At 38.3% G+C, this 18,443-nt stretch overlaps 3 protein-coding genes across 12 annotated transcripts in view; 1 reads left to right on the top strand and 2 right to left on the bottom strand.

Moving 5' to 3' along the window:
• sesn1 (sestrin 1) overlaps nt 1-477 on the bottom strand; it is a 54,007-nt gene extending 53,530 nt beyond the window's left edge. Inside the window, exon 1 of the mRNA XM_077510101.1 lies at nt 372-477. The gene's annotated coding sequence lies outside the window, so the exon portion shown is untranslated. The remainder of the gene's footprint in view (nt 1-371) is intronic.
• Nucleotides 478-767: 290 nt separating this feature from the next.
• Nucleotides 768-5,974, top strand: cep57l1 (centrosomal protein 57, like 1). 9 transcript variants are annotated; one of them, XM_077510705.1, is made up of 12 exons: nt 1,369-1,515; nt 2,177-2,348; nt 2,432-2,590; nt 2,665-2,786; nt 3,755-3,850; nt 3,944-4,021; nt 4,106-4,195; nt 4,262-4,327; nt 4,398-4,633; nt 4,716-4,860; nt 5,651-5,874; nt 5,906-5,974. In XM_077510705.1, exons 1-11 carry the CDS (start codon nt 1,495-1,497, stop codon nt 5,858-5,860), a joined length of 1,395 nt encoding a protein of 464 aa, XP_077366831.1. In that variant the 5' UTR covers nt 1,369-1,494; the 3' UTR covers nt 5,861-5,874; nt 5,906-5,974. The 9 variants fall into 9 exon arrangements, with proteins under 9 accessions (XP_077366833.1, XP_077366832.1, XP_077366831.1 ...); XM_077510702.1 differs by having other exon boundaries at nt 5,611-5,874; XM_077510707.1 differs by lacking the exon at nt 1,369-1,515 and adding an exon at nt 768-927 and having other exon boundaries at nt 5,611-5,974.
• A 1,170-nt stretch (nt 5,975-7,144) lies between these two features.
• On the bottom strand, nt 7,145-17,739 carry cd164 (CD164 molecule, sialomucin). Of its 2 annotated transcripts, XM_077511504.1 has the most exons (6): nt 17,534-17,739; nt 16,183-16,257; nt 11,771-11,845; nt 11,182-11,304; nt 10,886-10,972; nt 7,145-9,643 (listed from the first exon to the last, which is right to left on the bottom strand). In XM_077511504.1, exons 1-6 carry the CDS (start codon nt 17,604-17,606, stop codon nt 9,471-9,473), a joined length of 606 nt encoding a protein of 201 aa, XP_077367630.1. In that variant the 5' UTR covers nt 17,607-17,739; the 3' UTR covers nt 7,145-9,470. The 2 variants fall into 2 exon arrangements, with proteins under 2 accessions (XP_077367630.1, XP_077367631.1); XM_077511505.1 differs by lacking the exon at nt 11,182-11,304.
• Nucleotides 17,740-18,443: the final 704 nt, after the last annotated feature.

Below are 18,443 nucleotides of genomic sequence, written 5' to 3'. Positions count from 1 at the left end.
TCAAATAGCATCACCTTCACTGCCTCCCAAGAGACATCTAGCAGGGGATTTAAACCAACATCATGCCAGGCATTGTTTAGCATGATACTTGGTCTGCCCCACAAAAATAGCCTCATTAATATTGATAACAACCTCTCACATCATTAAATGTGTTTCAACCACTTAGCTAATCACTTGTAAATGACAAGTTTGAACGCCAGAACGTCATGAAAAATGCAAAAATACCGAAGCTTGCCTGCCAGTCACTCAGCTCCATTCAATCTGCTCCCTTGTCAGTACAGTACAAGTAAACGGGTAACGCCGCTTGTCAAAGACGTGCTAGCTGTCAAAATATGACAGAAACAGAAGGGCGTCGTGAGTAAATTACTTACTTAAGTCACATTCTTCGGTGCTGGTCTTGCAATGGGACACCTTACCACAGAAGTGACCAGTCTCGTTCGCCCCGCAGTAATATTACAGGGAGGCAGCAACTCCAGGGTAAACATTTGATTGATAGCCGCTCCGAGCCAATAGCAAGAGGTATTCCGTGCTCAGGGGCGGTGCAGTAGCGGATCTGGTAGATGATTGGTCAGTCATCTGTTACCATGCTGGCGAAGGAAGGCTTTCTGGGAGTTGAGTTCTCTTCGAAGCTTCCTGACGGTTTTGTTTAGCCAAAGCTGGCTTTTTATAAACTACAACTCCCTCTGTGCAATACGCTATAACGGTCGCCCCCACCTCAAGTTGTTTATCACAAATAAGAGTGAGGAAAAAAACCACTGAAAAAGAAAAAGGGGGAGGTATTCCCCCCACCCCGCAACTCTTGGATTGTTTTGTTTAAATGACGTCATTCTTATTTGTGAAACGAGTGAGAAAGGTTAGAATAGATGCCAATTTCCTAGTAAATGTAAAGTATGTCCTTGTGGAACTGTGCGAGAAAGTAACGCGAAGGTAACAAAAGATAATAGGTTAATAAATGTAATGGCTATGGCCCTTGTGTACTATTAATAGAGTTGGCAACGTTTTAGATCGCTTATTAATTGTTTATAAAGACATGCTAGGACACATTAAACACACTACAAAGAATGCATTTGTGCACAAGTAATCAAATTATCTAATGTACAGCACAAATAATGTGCGATTTGGATTGTTATAATTTACAAGACCTTATTTCAGTCGTGCAAACCTTTGCCTTTTGACTCACACTGTCATTGAAATCATCAATTACTATTCTAATTGAAGAACACGTGTTTATGAGGAAACATTTACGAGACAGTGACGTTTTCTTAATCGCGTAATCTGCAAGAAAGTGTGCAAGGAGATAGCGTGGGAGAGGGCGGAACTTGTGTGCAGGCGGAACAAGAATCGGCCGGGAAAGAGAGGGAAATTTAAAATGTGAGGACCTTCTGTCAAAGCAGCTATTTTAGCACGAAGCAGCTGGCACAAATATCGATCAAAAGCATTAAATACAGACGCACGGTTTCTATTCTGAACGAGAATAACGCGTAATGTTAGAGAATGGATTTGTGCCACGATCAGGTAACGTTTCGAGTGTAGCCATTTTGCTCGGAGTGATGCTAACTGTTAGCCTAGTGTTGCGAAGTTTTGTTTAGTGTTTTTTTAACCAGTGTGTAACAACGTTTTAAAAATAATACAGTTGTAACTTGCTATCTTCACGGAATCAGTTTGTATCTCCGAAGTTGTTAATGCTGCAGGGAAACTTCACATTTCCGCTTGCTTGACAAATGGCGCGTTCGTGAAAACTGGGAAATGTATTATTGTAAAAGTAGATTTGACTGCTGCTTCGAGACAACACAAGTGCACAAATCACGCCAAAATGCTACCGCTAACCTGGAATATAAAAAGTTAAATTATTGTATAAATTACATGATCTGTATGATTTTTGTAAAACTAGATAGCCTCATTAATCACAACCTGTTCTGCGTGATGTTATGCCGGACAATGAGGGAATTGTAGTCTTATGCCCCAGTGGACACAAATGCAGCACTCCTGTGGTACTTGGCATGATGATTATCCGTGTTAAAAATGGTGTGCTTGAGAAAAACGGATATTTAAAATCTTATTTTGAAAACTGGGAAATAATAAAATTGGTGGACGTTTTCAACATTTTTTATTTATTTTTTGCCCAGTATTAGTATTGCCGGTATTAGATTGTAAATGACGTTTGCGTTGTGTGTAGCTTTCAGACTCGCCCTCCAAAAACAGCTACGTACCTTCCTATGTAGCTGGTAGCTACTACCAGCTTCCGGACAAGATGCTGGCATTGCCAGGAGAAGCGCAGCTGTCCCCAAAAGGTGCAGCGCCCCCGGTCGTCAGTCCTGTGCCACCACCGCCTAAGCAGAACAGCCAGGGTATGCGAGGTGTTGAATCTTTTCTTTTTGTCGCTGTCTCTTGAATATATATTTACAGGTAGAGTATGCTTGTCATATATCAGCTCTCGTGGACGCACTGAGGACCCTTCAGGAGAAAATTAAACGCCTGGAGCAGGAGCGGCTACAAGCGGAGAAGAGCTACACGCAGTCGTCCCATGATGCGAGGAAACATGAACCCCGAGCCACGTCATCAAGCTTGACCCAGGACAATCACAGGAGAGGTAATTGCATCCAAAATAGTCCAAATGCAGCGAGCAACACAAAGCTCATAACTGAGTTGTGGCCTTCGTTACAGAGCTGGACTCCAAGTTGCAGTCTGCCGAGTCTCGCTGTAAAATGCTCGAGAGGCAGCTAGACTCCATGAGGAGGATGGTGGACGGGGCAAGGAAGGATAAAGACGCACCGGTGGACAGTCAGGTATAACCGACTGATAAAATCATTTAAAAAGATTTTTTTAGGGCTATGCAATTGATCAAAATTCAATTATTACACACCACAAAAAAAATATTACTAATTTTTGAGTTTTTGAGTTTAAATGTATACATTTGCACCTTTTTTAAATTTTAAAATAACTAATTTGTTTATTGCATAATTAATAGTGTTTCAAATAATTTTATTTGTCTTAATATTTTTTGTTTTTTTACGTTTAAACATTTTCCTGTTTTGTACCCAAAAAATCCTCCTACTGCACAGTGCACATGCTGCAATCCAACTTCGTTTTGCGAACATAAATGAATAAATAAATATTATTATAAATATATATTATTATACATTCTGTTTGATCCAAAAGGAACTTAAATAATTTCGTATTTGTATTATTTTTATTGATGTTAATATTTTTAAATGCTTAAAGGGATACTTTACTTACATAGCCATTTTTGTCAGTCAAACGTTAATATTTTTCCCATAATAAATTTGATATTTTCATAATTTTTCATGTACAATTAGTACCTTTAAAAACACATTTACAACTTGCTGTCGACTGAAAATGACATCACAAGGGCTCAGGTAACCAATCACAGCTCAGCTTGTGAATGTCACATGACCAAACCTAGAAAACAGGTGAGCTGTGATTGGTTACCTGAGCCCTTGTGATGTCGTTTTCAGTCGACAGCAAGTTGCAAAATGTGTTTTTAAAGGTACTAATTGAACGTGAAAAATTATGAAAGTATCAAGTTAATTAAAGACAAAATCTGAACTTTTTATTGCTGTAATTGGCTAAATAAGTGAAGTATCCCTTTGAACATTTTCATGTTTTGTAGAAAAAAAATAATCGTTTGAATCATTCTGATTTCACTTATTGCCAAAATAATCGTGATTGTATTTCCCATAAGTGAGCAGCCCTAAGATTTTATTTTATTGTTTTAATGTTTCATTGAAACTAGCAGCAGAAGCAGCCGAGCAACACAGACAACCACGAAAAGCTGCAGAAACTTGAATCGGAGTGTGTCAAATTGGGGAGAACACAAAATCTCTCAGAGGTAAGATCGCGATATGATTTTTGTCATTATCTCAAACTGTTTTTTTTGTTTTTTTTTTTTTTTTTTTTTTAGTTTTTGCTCTGCTTTTTTCAGATGAAACTTGCCATTCTGGAGCATAAGTTTCTGAAGGAGGAGCATGAGCGTAAACTTGTGCAGGAGAAAGCAGGACAGGTACGTCAACATGAAATATTAGTTGTTTTATTTCAAATCCATTGTGGGTACTTTTAGACCAAACTTTCCGCTAAACGTCCACAGCTGCAACGAGAGTTGGACCTTAGCCTCCGACTGTCTTCACCTGCTGTCCAGCAGACGAAACCAAAAAAGACCCCCCAAAAGCCCATTCTGGTATTGTTTGTAAGCCTTAAAATGTTTAATGGTGTTGAAGTAAACTGACCATGTTCTTTTTTTCAGAAATCCCCCAGATCGAATGGGATGGCGTCACCAAGGCGCAAAACTATTCCGTTTGTGGCAGGAATGGTAAGTCTTACCAAAATAAAGCATTTAACGTACCTTTTTATATTTCTATACGTTGGCGTTCACCTTCCAGTCGACCAACCCGAGCCACTCGGTGCACGCCAACTTGCAGAGCATCCTGCACATGATGAAGCACCACCAGCCTCAGCTGTGCGAGCGGGTGAGCGCCCTGCACCGTACGGGCTGTGGCGCCAGGAAGTGCCTGCGCATGGACGGCCAGCCGGCGGAGCCCGAACCCGACGCCCAGTCGCTAGGCTCGCTGTCCGACATCCTCTTGGCCCTACAGGACGAGCTGGGACAAATGGGCTTGTAAGCACAGCCGAAGATCATCGTAATATGCGCATTTGTCTTTTTTTTTGTGTGTGTGTTGTTTATACGCGGGCGTTTTCAGTGAACATCAGGAGTTGATGCGTCAGATTGAAGCCACTGAGCACTTGGAGCAGAGGCACGAACTGCAAAGAGAATTGGAAAGTATGGTGGCCAGGATGGACAAAAAAGGATCGCAGATCACGAAACTGAGGAAACACCAGCAGACAGTAGGACGAGCAGGAAATTATCCTTGTAATTTGTCCGTAAAAATTATTTGATAAAAAAAAATATATATATGTACTGTATATATTTTATATTGAAACAAGGCGCTAGCTTCTGTTTTTAATTGTATTGCGATAATTAATTCTGTTTTTTAATAATAATAATTTATTTTATTTTTTAAATAATAATTAATAATTATAATTATTTTGTTTTTCTTTCTTTTTACAAAAAAAAAATACATTTTTTTTTTAGGGCCGACCAATTAATCAGCCAGATGATTTAATCAGCTCTTTTAAAATTGACAAAAATTGGACGATTTTTCACAATTAAATACTAAAGAACAAAATATTATAAAACAGATAAATGTTCTGCCTGTAATTAATTTCTTTATTGTAGTAAGAGTAAAGAGACAATTTTCCCCTTTTATTTATTTTTTTATTTTTTATTTATTTTATTTTTATTTTTTTTATTAAATTGTCCAGTTAATTGGTTATGGAATTTTATTCTGCCAAATATCAGAATCGGCATCGGCCTAAAAAAAAACAAAAAAAAAAACACAACCCATTATTATATTTTTGTTAGTTATAAATGTACAAATTTAAAGCATTGTGACCTGATGTATCAAATATGATACAAATCAAAAGTCATATGTGGAAGTTGACTTAAAAAGAAAAAGGTTAGTTCAAAAGGACCAATAAATGCTCTATTTACAAAACAAAAAATCTGAATTTTGTCTCATATATTTCATGTTTCAGGCTTTATTAAGCATTTCAAGCCTGAAATGTATTCCTTCAGATCCTCAAGTTGACCCAGCAGCCGCGCACCACCAACAAGGCGACCAAGAAGCCGAACGCCGTGCAGCCTTTCTTGACATCTCCTGCCAGGCCCAAAATTCATCATCAGGAGAGGCCGAGCAGCGGAGGCCAGCAGAGCCTCCACATTCTCAGAGAGACACAGAAGCTGCGGAACAGCCTCAAACAAGAAGACATCTGCTGGGAACCTTAGTCACAAACGACTACATTGAACTAGTCTGTTTTTAAATGTTATTTTTAACCGTCACGTTTTAATGGTCTAATGTATATTGTTATATATTTTTAATAAAGCCTATTTTCGACCCTATTTTTTGGGCCAGTTAATGCAATGATTGGTCACATGATGGCAGTGTTGAGGCAGCGTGATAGGTCAAGAGATTAAAACAGTGTGAGTCGCCTGAATGTTGAGTCGAACCACACACGTCTTGGTTTCCGGTATGTTGGAGTCAAAAGTTGCTTGTTCCTCTTTGAATTCAACCAGAAACTGGAACAAAAGGCAGCACTTTTGAAATAATCTAATCCTGTACAAACAAAAGATAGCAAGAAACTAAACCAAAAATGATAACCTCTTTTTTTTTTTTTTTTTTTTTTTTTCATCCAATGCAAGACTTTTCCTGTTAATTTCTCTGACCGCTGTAGAAGCACCCTGTTTTGTTTCGCCCCGCCATTGTATTAAATTACACAGCGCAACTAGGTGTGCAAATCAGATTATTTAAGGCCTGGCCATGTACACATACCCAGTTCACTCTGAGCTCAAACCTCAACTAGTGCTTGTTCTCACTGCGGGTCGCCCTACAAAATAATTCGAATTCATCCCCGTGGGACAATTTAAAGAAAGGGTGGAGTTTTCCGTGGAAATAATTGGTCTAATATCACCATTCACCTCAAGATGGCAGCCATAGTTTAACGTCAGTACAGTAGAACAGTAATAAACATATTTGGAGCTCATTCAGGATTGCTGTGGACTTGAAATTCTAAAAAGGGTTTGCGGGCCAGATGGAAGAATCGCAAGCTGTATAAACACACACTAACACTTGTCACTGGAGAATGCAGTCACTTTTTTTTGCCAGTAAACAAAGCTTTGCAGTGACGTTTTTGGGGCCAATTTTGTTCAACCTTTGTAGAATACAATTAAATTGAATTTTGTTTTAGTAGTAATAGTTAAGACTAGACTGGCTTATGTCAAACAAAAAACAGTAACATATTGCTTGTATCACTCATAAAAAAATGAATTATCAAAGTGTGGCATGCACAATTACTGAATTAAATGTTCAAATTGCTATATTCAAGTGCAGTGTCAACGTTATGACAGTGTTGGCAGGAAACATTAGCAACAACCACTTCTTAATTATTTGGTGGTTGGTTTGTTCTTTGCTACTACCAGAGAACAAGCTGACATGACATCAACATGACACCCGGAAACTGCCCAAAAAGTTCTGTGTTGGAACCAGAACAAAAGATCAGAAAGGCAAACAGAGACAATTATTTGAACAAACTTTATTGGGTCAACAGGCTGCAACTTAAAGCAACACTTGAAAAACAATGCAAACATGGAGCGACAGTGAGAGGGGGAAAAAAAACTGCACATTTCTTTTTTTGTACATAGCCATTGGAATCGTACCAAGATGGATTATGTCTCGAGAAGGCAACACAACAAGTGGATGGCACTCCAGTGTGTAGCAATGTAGCAAGCAGCCCATTGGGCCATGAAGGGAATGCTATTGTTTTTTTGTTTTTACACACATTGGAAATAAACGCTTATAATAGTGACATATTTAAAACTTACTGGCCAGCTTGAAAAAGCCTCCTTTTCCACCATGTGGTACAGTTTACGACATCTTGTCCCAAAATGTCTGACAGTTGGGGTACTCATTTGTTAGGTTAGGTTATTATTATTATTTTTTAAGGTGTCAATACCGTTTGATATCCTTGTAGGGGGTGGAGCTAGATACGCTGCTGTCTGGTTATTGGTGAACAGAATGGTCCGCATTTGGGAATAAAACCAAGAAGAGCAGACGAGTGATTCAAAGCAGCATCTCTGAATCATACCATCTTAAAAAATTATCCAAAACTGTACCGCCTTTTAGTGGAAAACGAGGCTTTTATTGGGACATATTGAGAGCGTGTTGAAAAACAACACAATGATTTTGAAGTTAAGGCTTGGCGTGACAACAAACCACAACCGATGAGCAAAAAAAAAAAAACTAAACTGTTCTGAAAGTGCTGCTAACCATTTATATTTATGGGTTATTTTTGCGCTCTTACAACTTTTGAACTGAATAAGGCACTTTTCCTGAAGATGTGCAGGCGAATGAGTAAGAAGCAGGCGACACAATGAACGTGTTTGGGAGCAGCAACAATGTTAGCATGTGACGCTCGTCTAAGGAATTCTGGCCCGATGATGCAGCAGCATGGGCGGATACTTAACACTCAAGTATTTCTGGAAACGGACGAAAAAAAAAAAAAAAAAAAACTGCATCTTTGGGCTGTAGCCTAATGCCACCTGGCGATATAGTCTGATGAAGGCGAGTTTATATTCGATACTGCACGGCCTAACAACACACAAAGCGTTTGATTTGGTTTCAGTACAAACAAAGCTCGTCAGTGCAATGCTGAAGTTTCATGAGGAATTTGGCGTAGATGGCTCACGGTTTCAAGGCATTCTCTTCATGACTTAAGTGGTTTTTCATTCTCAGTGTGGAAAAATCCAGAAGGAGCAATTTGGCCTTATTTGTTACATCTAGGAAAGAAGCAACGAGCATGCAAAAAAAGCAACACCATAACATTCTGTGACGAGCTCTGTAAAGCACAAAAAAAAAAAAAAAAAAAAGCAGATCGGCATTCCTTCATTACGACTTCCCTGAACTTCACGAAAACCTAATAAAGATGAACAAGACGACTCAATGACGGCAAACAAAAATCACACAGATAGCAGCACACAGCCAACCAGACTTCTCATTTATCAACATTTTCTCAACTAGAAACCTCCAATACAACTAAAGCTACACTCGCTGATTGCCGGGAGTGTCGGGTATTTAAGACAACACATGAACTCGCTATCACTAATTGGGAAGGTGTTCAATATGACCTACAATCATCATCATCATCATCATCATCATCTTTCCCTCAAGTTTCTTCGTTAAACCACACCGGACATTTAAAGGCACTTGACACCTACTGTATTATGGAAAAGTGCACGCCGCATGCTTCCGACTCCTCATTAAACTAATTCTCTACATTCCTAAAAATACTGTACAATCTTTCAATTTTGAAGACCACCTCTGCAACCGGACAGCTGGTGGGGTCGAAGGTGACGACGGACAGGAGATGGACTTGATGTTTTTATTGCATCTAAATGCCCTTTAGGGGCAGTTTGAATCTTTACAACTGGTTTCGGATGATCTTTGCCCAGCAAGACAAGAAAAATCGAGCCACCCGCCTGACAATTGCTAACAACGGGTATAATCTTAACCTCATATATAAACTATGACCAACATATACAAGATAAAACGGCTTTCGGGAGAGGGGACAGACAAACAATTGAACAGGCTAAAAGCTAAACTGAACCTTTGCAGTTGTCACATTCAACAACTCCAACAGTGTTTCCTCTTCCGCAACGACCGACTCGTTTCTATGAGGAGGCTTTTAATAACACCAATTTGCAGGAATAACTAATTTAAAACGTCGAAGATGGAGGAGCTCGGAAACACTGCTGGAGTTATCCAGGGAGGCGGACGGGAGTGTTTTGGTGGATTGGGGATTATTGTGAGAGGTGTGGACCTGAGAGCGCGCGCGGTACGGCCTCAAAGGGTGTGGTAGTTGCGGTCCTTGGACTTGCAGAACTTGTAGAGGAAGAAGATCACCGCCTGCAGTCCCAACACCAGCACGATACCGCCGATGAAGCTGGCGGCGTCGAAGGTGGAGCTCCTGTGAGTTGCTGGAGTGGACGTCACAGGGACGCTTGTCGTGGGCACGCCTGGAGGAGACATGAATCAAGTACGGACATTTTCTTATAGTGTAGGTAGCAAACAAAGTACTGAGGGGGGGAGTATATATACACGAGAGTTATTAGGACCTGGCCGATTATTCTACTGATATTAGCGCCTTTAAAATCGGCAAATACATTTTTTTTGTAGATTTTTAAAAACACAATAGAACAGGAAAAATACATTCAAATCATAACATTAAACATTTATCGGAATAATTATATACCAGTATGTATTATGTTTATTTATGTATATGTTCAACATTACAGAAGAATTTTTTTTTTTTTTAATTGTCAAAAATATTGTAAAAGTCAAATGTTCTGCCTGTAATTCATCTCTTTACTTTATTGAGGGAACAAAAATAAAAATAAAAATCACTATAAATGTTTTTAATTAATTAGACGAAAATCAGTTATCTGAATTTTATTTCGCCAAATTCCAGATACAGCTTCAGCCAAAAAATAAAAATAAAAAATTCCACCAGTATTTATCAGAAGTTTCTTTTTTGTTTGTTATTTTTCCTCAGTTGACTGTAGAAAGCTGTAATAACTCCTAACTGTATGCCAGGTATCAACAGAATCTGCTGGATAGAGCTTAATTATTATTTATTCCTTGACAGACTTTACAAAAGTAAGAATAAAAAAACACTTAACCTTGTTTATGTCAAAATACAAATTTACATACAAATACAAATTTTATGATGGATCTGACTCATCCCCAAGTCCAAAATTTCTCTATGAACATGTGATATATGTCTTGATTTTTATTTTTATTTCATTTAACAAATTAGTTTAAACAAAAAAACACTTAATCTGAAAAAAAAAAAAACTATACAGAATTATGACTTATTTAGGAAAAAAAAAAAAAAAAAGATTCATTTTTGTTTTAATTTAAAAACGCATTTTGTAATATTTTGCTTAAAAAAAAAATCATTTCTAAAATAATTCTACTTTAATCGACCCCCCCCCCCCCCCCCCCACTTTTTGTTTTTCTTTAAATTACTCAAGTATAGTTATGTATTTAAATATTTTTTGTACAACTCTTTGGTGAAGATTAAAAATAAATATTTATTTTTGCACGAGTGCCTGACTGACCCATGCATGCAACTTTACTCTAATTACTTTACACACAGTATGATGAATGATTCATGGGTGCCATAATGTGATTTTATCTGTCAAAATATTGTGGGAAAATAACATATTGCAAGTTACTGATTCACATGAGCCACTTACTTGAATTTGAGGATGCAGTTGTGGGTGAAACCGTGGTGGTGTTGTGACCAGGTGTCGGCGCAACAGTGGTACTGTTGGTTGAATTGGCTGCAGTTGGGTCACAGTGACAGTTAGGCCTGGCACCATACGTTATTTTTTTTTTTTTACAAGCTTCAATTGTCAAAAAAGGATCGTATCGTTCTGTACAAGTTAGCGTAATGTTCGATATTGAATTAAGCAAGGCTGCAGTCAAAAATATTTAGAAGCATGGTAGGGTACATGAACGAGGCAGCTGGAGGAGGGGTAGCGAGGGTTACCTGTGGTGGGTTCAGGGGTGCTGCTGTTATAGGCAGAGGTAGAGGTAACAAGGGTTGAGGGGATTTCAGTGGTAGTGGCGGGGGCAGGGGTTGTAGGAATCTGGGTGGTTGAGCTCGGACCAACTAGACAGGAACCACCACCGGGAAAGGAGTTTTTTTGGTTTTTTGCATATTTTTTTTTCCCAACAGACAAAGCCAGAGACACCACGGAAACCAGACATTGAAAAGCACTCCCACATTTGTCAGTTCAAGTTAAAAAAACAACAACACAACATTAGAGACAGAAAAGGCAGGGAGGCCAAAGGGCTGCCACATTTAAAGCACAATAATAACTCGTGACATAAGTCCACTCAACAATGACGAATTGGAAATATCTGTTCCACAATTAAACGCAAGGAGATTGTAAAATTGGATTTCAGCTTTCAGAAATGGGTCACGGTTGATAGTGACTATCATTTGACCTAAACAAACAACATCATTTAAGGATACGTAACTTTAGTTCCTCCAATGTGAACAAAACATGTAATATAATCATTCATTGTTATATGTGACGTATGAGGTTCTTGCAATGTTATGTTGGGAGACTTACCGGAGCAGCTGGCGTTGCTACAGGTGGCGTTTACATCCAGGAGAGTCATGTTGAGGCAACCGACACCAATGGGTGCTGAAGTACACAAGACAAATTCATGTATTCAACTGGGGAAGTACAGCTTCTTAACAGGAATAGTCAACAAAACAGGCTACTTGCTGTTTGGTTGCTTAGCAACAAGTGCCTAACTTGGACACACTTGTGGCTGGCTTCCCATGCTAGGTGCTATGAAAACCGAGCGTTTAATAGGGATGTAACAATATCCAAACATCACGATATCACGATATGAAGCTCACGATACGATAACACGATATTGTGGGGAGGTTGGCGATATTTAAAAAGGCCATAATATTGTAAGTAAAAAAAAAAAAAAAAAAAGTTAATTCTAAAAAAACAAAAACAATAGTGTGCTTTCGTACAAAACAGCAATGTATATAAACCACCTACACTATGTAATATTTAATATTGAGGCGCTTACTTGTTAATGCACGGCACGCACACATTGAGTTCCTCCACATATTGACTCGAGTCGGTTCACGGGCATATTACGTTCCCCTTCATCTGACAATTAGTGTAGATTTTAAATATAGAAGGGCCAAAACATCGCTAATGAAAATTAAAGTGCACTAAAAAAAAAACACGAGCCACCAGATGGTGCTAGAACTGCCCAAATGGAAATCAACCTGACCTTTTGAACAGATGTGTTGCTTTTAAATATCATGGACATGATGACGACGATATTGTGGCAGTTCTAATATCACGATATTGCCCTTATCGTTACATCCCTAATGTTTAAGCCCCGGAAACTGGGTTGACAAAAATCAAAATCGGAAACTGAGGGCCTTTATATCGTTTGAATAACTTATGAAATAGGGACACCTGTCACATATGTCCCAATACTTTCTTTGGACGTGCCTTCAAACAACATTGGTGTATATGGTCCAAAAATAAAATCACCTTAATTCAATTTATTTTTTAGGTTCCATGGCAAAAGTAAAGAACTGTGCCTAAGTTTTTCCAATATTGCAGGTGAGTGTATAATCCAACACAATTACTAATTAACCACGACATGGGACTTTGCCCCACCATGAATGCTTCTTGTCCTGGATAACAGGAAGTCTCCCCGCCCCCACCACAACATTATCTTTTTTTTTTTTTTTTTTTTACACAACAGGTTAACTCTCCAAACCTCTGCTGTTCTAGATACACAATACACGCATCTTTGCTAACCCATATAGATTATCATTTATCGTTTCACTGGTGCAAATCTTGTGATTGGTGGACACAGTGAGTCATGACTGATGGCATCTTGTGACTGGATTCTTTCCACGCCGTTTACTTCACTTTTAGCCTGTTAAAAGGATGCCATTCATCAATAATTTAGACTATTCATGTTTGTCGTCATCTTTGATCCAAAAGCACCTGATTAGCCCTAACCTAAATTAATTTTTCAAAATGGTTTTCTCAAGACGAGAAAATACAGTTCTTATGCAATATGGCTGAATCATGGTTAGCAGCACATCGCCCACTTTCCACAGACATGTGGACCAGGCATGTCCCATTTTAAAGACGAGCATCTTCAGTGTAGCTCAGAACCTGTTTGACTGCAGATCAAAATCAATGCCAATTTACAAAAATCTGCTCCAGGGTAGAATCTATTTTTTGAGCGACATCAGCATTTGCTCGAAGATTTTCGCATGGGCTGATTCCTGGTTTCGAAGCCAGGCACAATTTGATTGGCTGCTTGTGGAGTTGAGTAAATGAGTCGACTCCTAAAAGTTAATTTGGCCAGTCTTTTTTTGCTTATTGTACTTTTATTTAAATAAATAAATAAAACTACCAGCGGGTACTAGTTAGCCCCAAGGACAACTATCCGTTGTCCACAAGTCTCTTCTAAAAATAGCTCATTCTAAAACAGGAAAAGTTAACATTTATTTAATTTCTATTTAACATGGTACACGTTTGTCAATGTACCAAATATTCTACTTTTTGTCAAAAAATTAAATAGATTGTGTTCAATGGCGGGAAAAATGCTGGGGCTTTTTTCAGTAAATAAAAAGGACATTATACAGCTGTAATTTTGATACAATATTTTTACTCCGTTATCCTACATTTTGCATCGGCCCATTGGAAATTATTAAAAAAATAAATAAAAAAATAAAAAAAAAACGATCTGCCGAACCACACCTTCCGAAGCTAAGCAAAGAAACAATAACATACAGCTCAATTAATGCTCATCTGCCAGATCCGGTTTATGAGTCATCGTGCCAACATACAATATGAACATAAAAACAACTTGTTGCTTTTTTGACCGAATACTGCGTCATTGTTTGCATTGGGTTAGTTATGCAATTACCTTCTAAAGAATTTTGTCACATGTTAAGTATTTTTGACACCTTTTGGAGGACTTGTCATGGTAATAAGTAAAATTATGGGGTGGCGTTTGGTAAGGCTATTATCTAACAGACATATGTGAAAGGTAGGGCCATCCGTGAGATATTTGCAAGCTGGGTGACAAACTATGGGTATGAGGTAGATATGAGGTCTCAGATGGCTTAGTCCATGTGGGGGGGAGAAGAAAAAAAAATCTATAATGATGGCAGGGGTGTTTTGTCATAGCTTAATCTGTACTTTAAAAGCAGCCATCTGGACTGACTCGGCATGGTCAGTTTTTGCTGAGTTCAAAACAAATAAGTCATCTATTCTTGACCCGGAAGGAGGCTTTGTGAGTCAGCATTGTTACATCTGTCAATATGCTGCGTTGTCCTGTCGGATCCTTTGTTGTGGATTGCCAAAACCTGAAGTGTCGAAGCAAAAACATTCATTGCTACATTTCTGCTGACTTCTGATAAGGCAATCATTGACATCCAATGTAGTCTTTTATCATTTAGTTGAACAATGTAACCTCTTAGGAGCATACAATGTAAGATGAATTCATCAATTTCAGGGTCAAACAAACAAAACTTTAACCTTTACTCTTTGTTTTTCACATATACGTGCTATGTTAAAGGACTGTGCAAATGTGATGAGAACACAAACACTCAGGTTATTCTGATTGCTGTCAAATTTAAAATGGGTGAAATTTGACCTCAACAGTATATAAGGGATACATTCTTTTCAATTCTATGATGTCATTGTATATTTTTATAAAATACAGTATTATGGAGTGCCATTTGTCCTCATTAAAACACACGTTATTATTTTTAGTCATTTTTGTGGGGAAGGCTGGAACGGATTAAGGACATTTCTATTCAATTTAATGGAAAAAGTTTGAGATAAGAATATTTTCAACTACGGTGTGGTTACGGAAACAAATTAAACTCACATCTCAAGGCACCTTAATTTTGTTTTTAATTTAAATTAAATTTTAAGTGACAGTTTGGAAGTGAAAGATGCCTTTTAAGCTCGATATTCTTTTTTTTTTTTTGCTTTATTAACATTTCGTCTTTGCTATTTTGTTCAGCCGCAACTTTTTTTTAATCATTAAAAGAAAAAATACACCATTTGGGATCACACTGCAAGGTGGTCAGACCAGTTTAAGAATCAAATCGGTATATAATTGGGTTGACTCGTCAAACCGGTCGAGTCCTCAAAGAGATCCCTGCCTGTGCTCGCTCGAGTCAAGTGATTTGTGGTGCAAATCTAACCTTAAGTCAGTCAAGGATGAGCCACTCATTTGCGAACACGCTTTCCTGTAGCTCATGCCTTTTTGTTTTCCTGATCTGCGGTGTGAAGATAAGGCATGTTTCCTGACACAAATCTTTCGGTTTCCTCTAATGCATGCGTTTTAGCAGACTTCTAGCATCAGATGCAACCACACTTTCGGCTTCTGCAACTTTAACCTCTGTTCATAAGTAGAGTAAAAAGAAAGTGGTTGAGAGAGTTGGTCAAATCCAGCATCGTCCATAAAATGTAACTTTAGTTACAGCCAAAGAGCCTGTAAACGCTTTTACTGACATTGCTCTTCTAACCTAACACAACACGGGCTGTTTTTCGCTGTTATGTGCCTATTGCGAAATCAAAACCAACTTCGTCCACCTAAGCAGATTTACATTGTTCAGGAGCGTCGCCATCGCATGTTCCTTCATGTACAAATTCTGCTGAGGTCGCCACTGTCGGAACGGAACCGTCATAAACAGATGACACACTGTATAGCATTTCAAAGGAAATCAGTCATCCTGTATCATCTACTGCTGTTAACCCTCAATGTGTGATCACGATACAATAACAGTGACACTACATTCACGTTGCTGCTGCTGTTTTTGTTGCCACGAAATTGATCAGCGGCGCTTCCATACATTCCCTCCATTCCCAGGAATTAGGAGTCCAAGAGGACAATTCGGGCCTCACAAAGACCGACCTGTGGCCCTCTCGCCACACATACGCACATTTCGGGACAGACAGATACTCACATGACGTGCAGTTGAGCCACTGGCAGTCATTTGCGGCAGCACAAGCAGTACACGGGAGGGCGAGGCATCCATCTTCTGCAAACATATCGATTGGAGTTTAAAAATATTTGGAGATTCTGTTTGTTTAATGACTTACTTATTTTTGCTCACTTGTGGCGTTTGTTCTGATGGTTTGGGCGTTTTCAAACTAAGACTAAGCAATACTCAATATACTGTATTTTTTGTTTAGTCACTCAATGCAGCCTGGTACCACTCGTTGCAATACAAAAAGGCATTTGTGCAATAACAGCAAAAAAAAAAAAAAAAAGTGTGGGTGTTAAACCCATTTACCTGGAAAAGTGTGGGTGTTAAAATTTCTCTGTAACCTTCAAGTTTCCATACATACAATAATAAGTAGCTTTAAAAAAATAAATTTTGAATGACTGTAGGAAGAAATTCCTTGGAATTTTGATTAGTTTTTTTCTAGTTTCCCACCATAATATATTTAGACGATGTGATGCTATTTAAGTAAGATGACTACATACATATATGTATGTGAATAAACTTCCACAGCACTGTATCACCCATGAAAGAATAAATACATGTAATTAAATACACCTTAGAATAGCACCAAATGTCAAATTAAGAAATTATGCCTCATCTTGCTCAACAGAGATCTTAAAATGTGGGAATCAAGCATTTACTGCAAGCACAAAAAAATAAAAATAAAAAATAAAAAAAATAAATTAAAAAAAAAAAAGATGCGGGAGAATTTTTTTATTGCTCAAGACATCAAAATAATTTTGGACGGTGTCATTTTTAAAGAGTTTTCCAAAACTTTTCCAGTAGAATAAATTAATTGAAATTGGCACAATTCAAGATGTTTGTTCCTTCATATAAATTAGATAATTTTTTAAGAGTATATACGGCACATAAAAAAAATAAAAAATAAAAAAAAAGTCAAAATATTTACGGAAACATTTTTATTGCTCACCTTGTAAATACAAATCCACTGTAGGCTATGTGACCTTTAAACGCATTCGTTTATTGGTTTAAATGTAGTAATTCGGTTTAATTTAATTCGTTTTCGACATGGTAAAGCTAGGCTAGTTTTTTTTTTCCCACCGACCAGCGTGGAAATGAAACTGGCTGGTCGCCAATAAGATAATTTGTACTACGTAACACCTGCGGGGGTTAGAGCGGCATCGGCGTAGATATCAATTCAACTATCATCCCTCCTGCCATTTGCGTTTGAATGTCATTTTCTCAGTTGTGTACATGAGTTTGAAGCGCTCGCGGGTGCGCGTCGAGTCGCTCGAGGCTAGTCGGCTAGCCGTTAGCATTGGCACGAGCGAGCGTCTGGTGAACTTACCTGGGTCTGACGCGACGCACGCGCCAATGAAAGCCAGGGCTGCCGCGGCGACGAAAAACACCTTCGCGTTCATGGTTGCGGTCGACAAATTCAAGCGGTGGCAGGATACGTGTCGAGAACGGGACGGCGGTGATTTGTCTCGGGCTCGGCGTCTCGGGTTTTGTGCTCGAGGCTTCGCTCGCTAAACTAGACACTTCCTACTTGAGACGTCATGTGACACCTTTCTACTTTGGGGGCGGGGGGGAGGGGCAATATTGCGACGTCACCCACTGCAGCTTCCCGGAATGTGCTCGGTGTTTCCCAACGTTTATTTGGGTCGAATCACATCATTTTACAGCGGAGAAAATGTGATGACGAAGATAGATGGACAAAGATATATTTGTAATTCAGAAATATTAATCTTAAGAAAAATTAGAGGTGGGATTTTATTGAAACAAAACACAGCATCCAAGGGAAAAAAAACAATCTATCAGAGGTGTGACAGATGATACAAAGCAGTTTTAATAAATAATGTTTGGACAGTAACGTGCGTTTGCGCCATACTGTACCCACATTATGTCACTTTGCAATACAATACAACTATTATGTGACGGTTACACAGAAACCTCTCAATATATATATATATATTTTTTAATAATCTGAGATGATCATTATGGGCCATTAGTGAGCTATAAAATAAATAGGCTATGGTAACATGGTTTTGTTTTGTTTTGTTTTGTTTTGAAACAATGCTCTCAGAAGAGAGTGGGGCATGCAATGGCGATCACTCTTTTTGGAAAAAAAAATTCATTTCTGAAACAAAATAAAATAATTATTTATGTATTTGAATTAATGATGCTAGATTTTGTTTATTAAATATTTGATTAAAATATGATTTACATCCCACGGCTGTTTTTTTTTTTTTTTTTTT

This window comes from Festucalex cinctus, chromosome 21, assembly GCF_051991245.1.
Source record: "Festucalex cinctus isolate MCC-2025b chromosome 21, RoL_Fcin_1.0, whole genome shotgun sequence".
NCBI lineage: Eukaryota > Metazoa > Chordata > Actinopteri > Syngnathiformes > Syngnathidae > Festucalex > Festucalex cinctus.
Note: the sequence above shows the minus strand (reverse complement) of the source record. Positions and strands in the feature narration are given on the sequence as shown.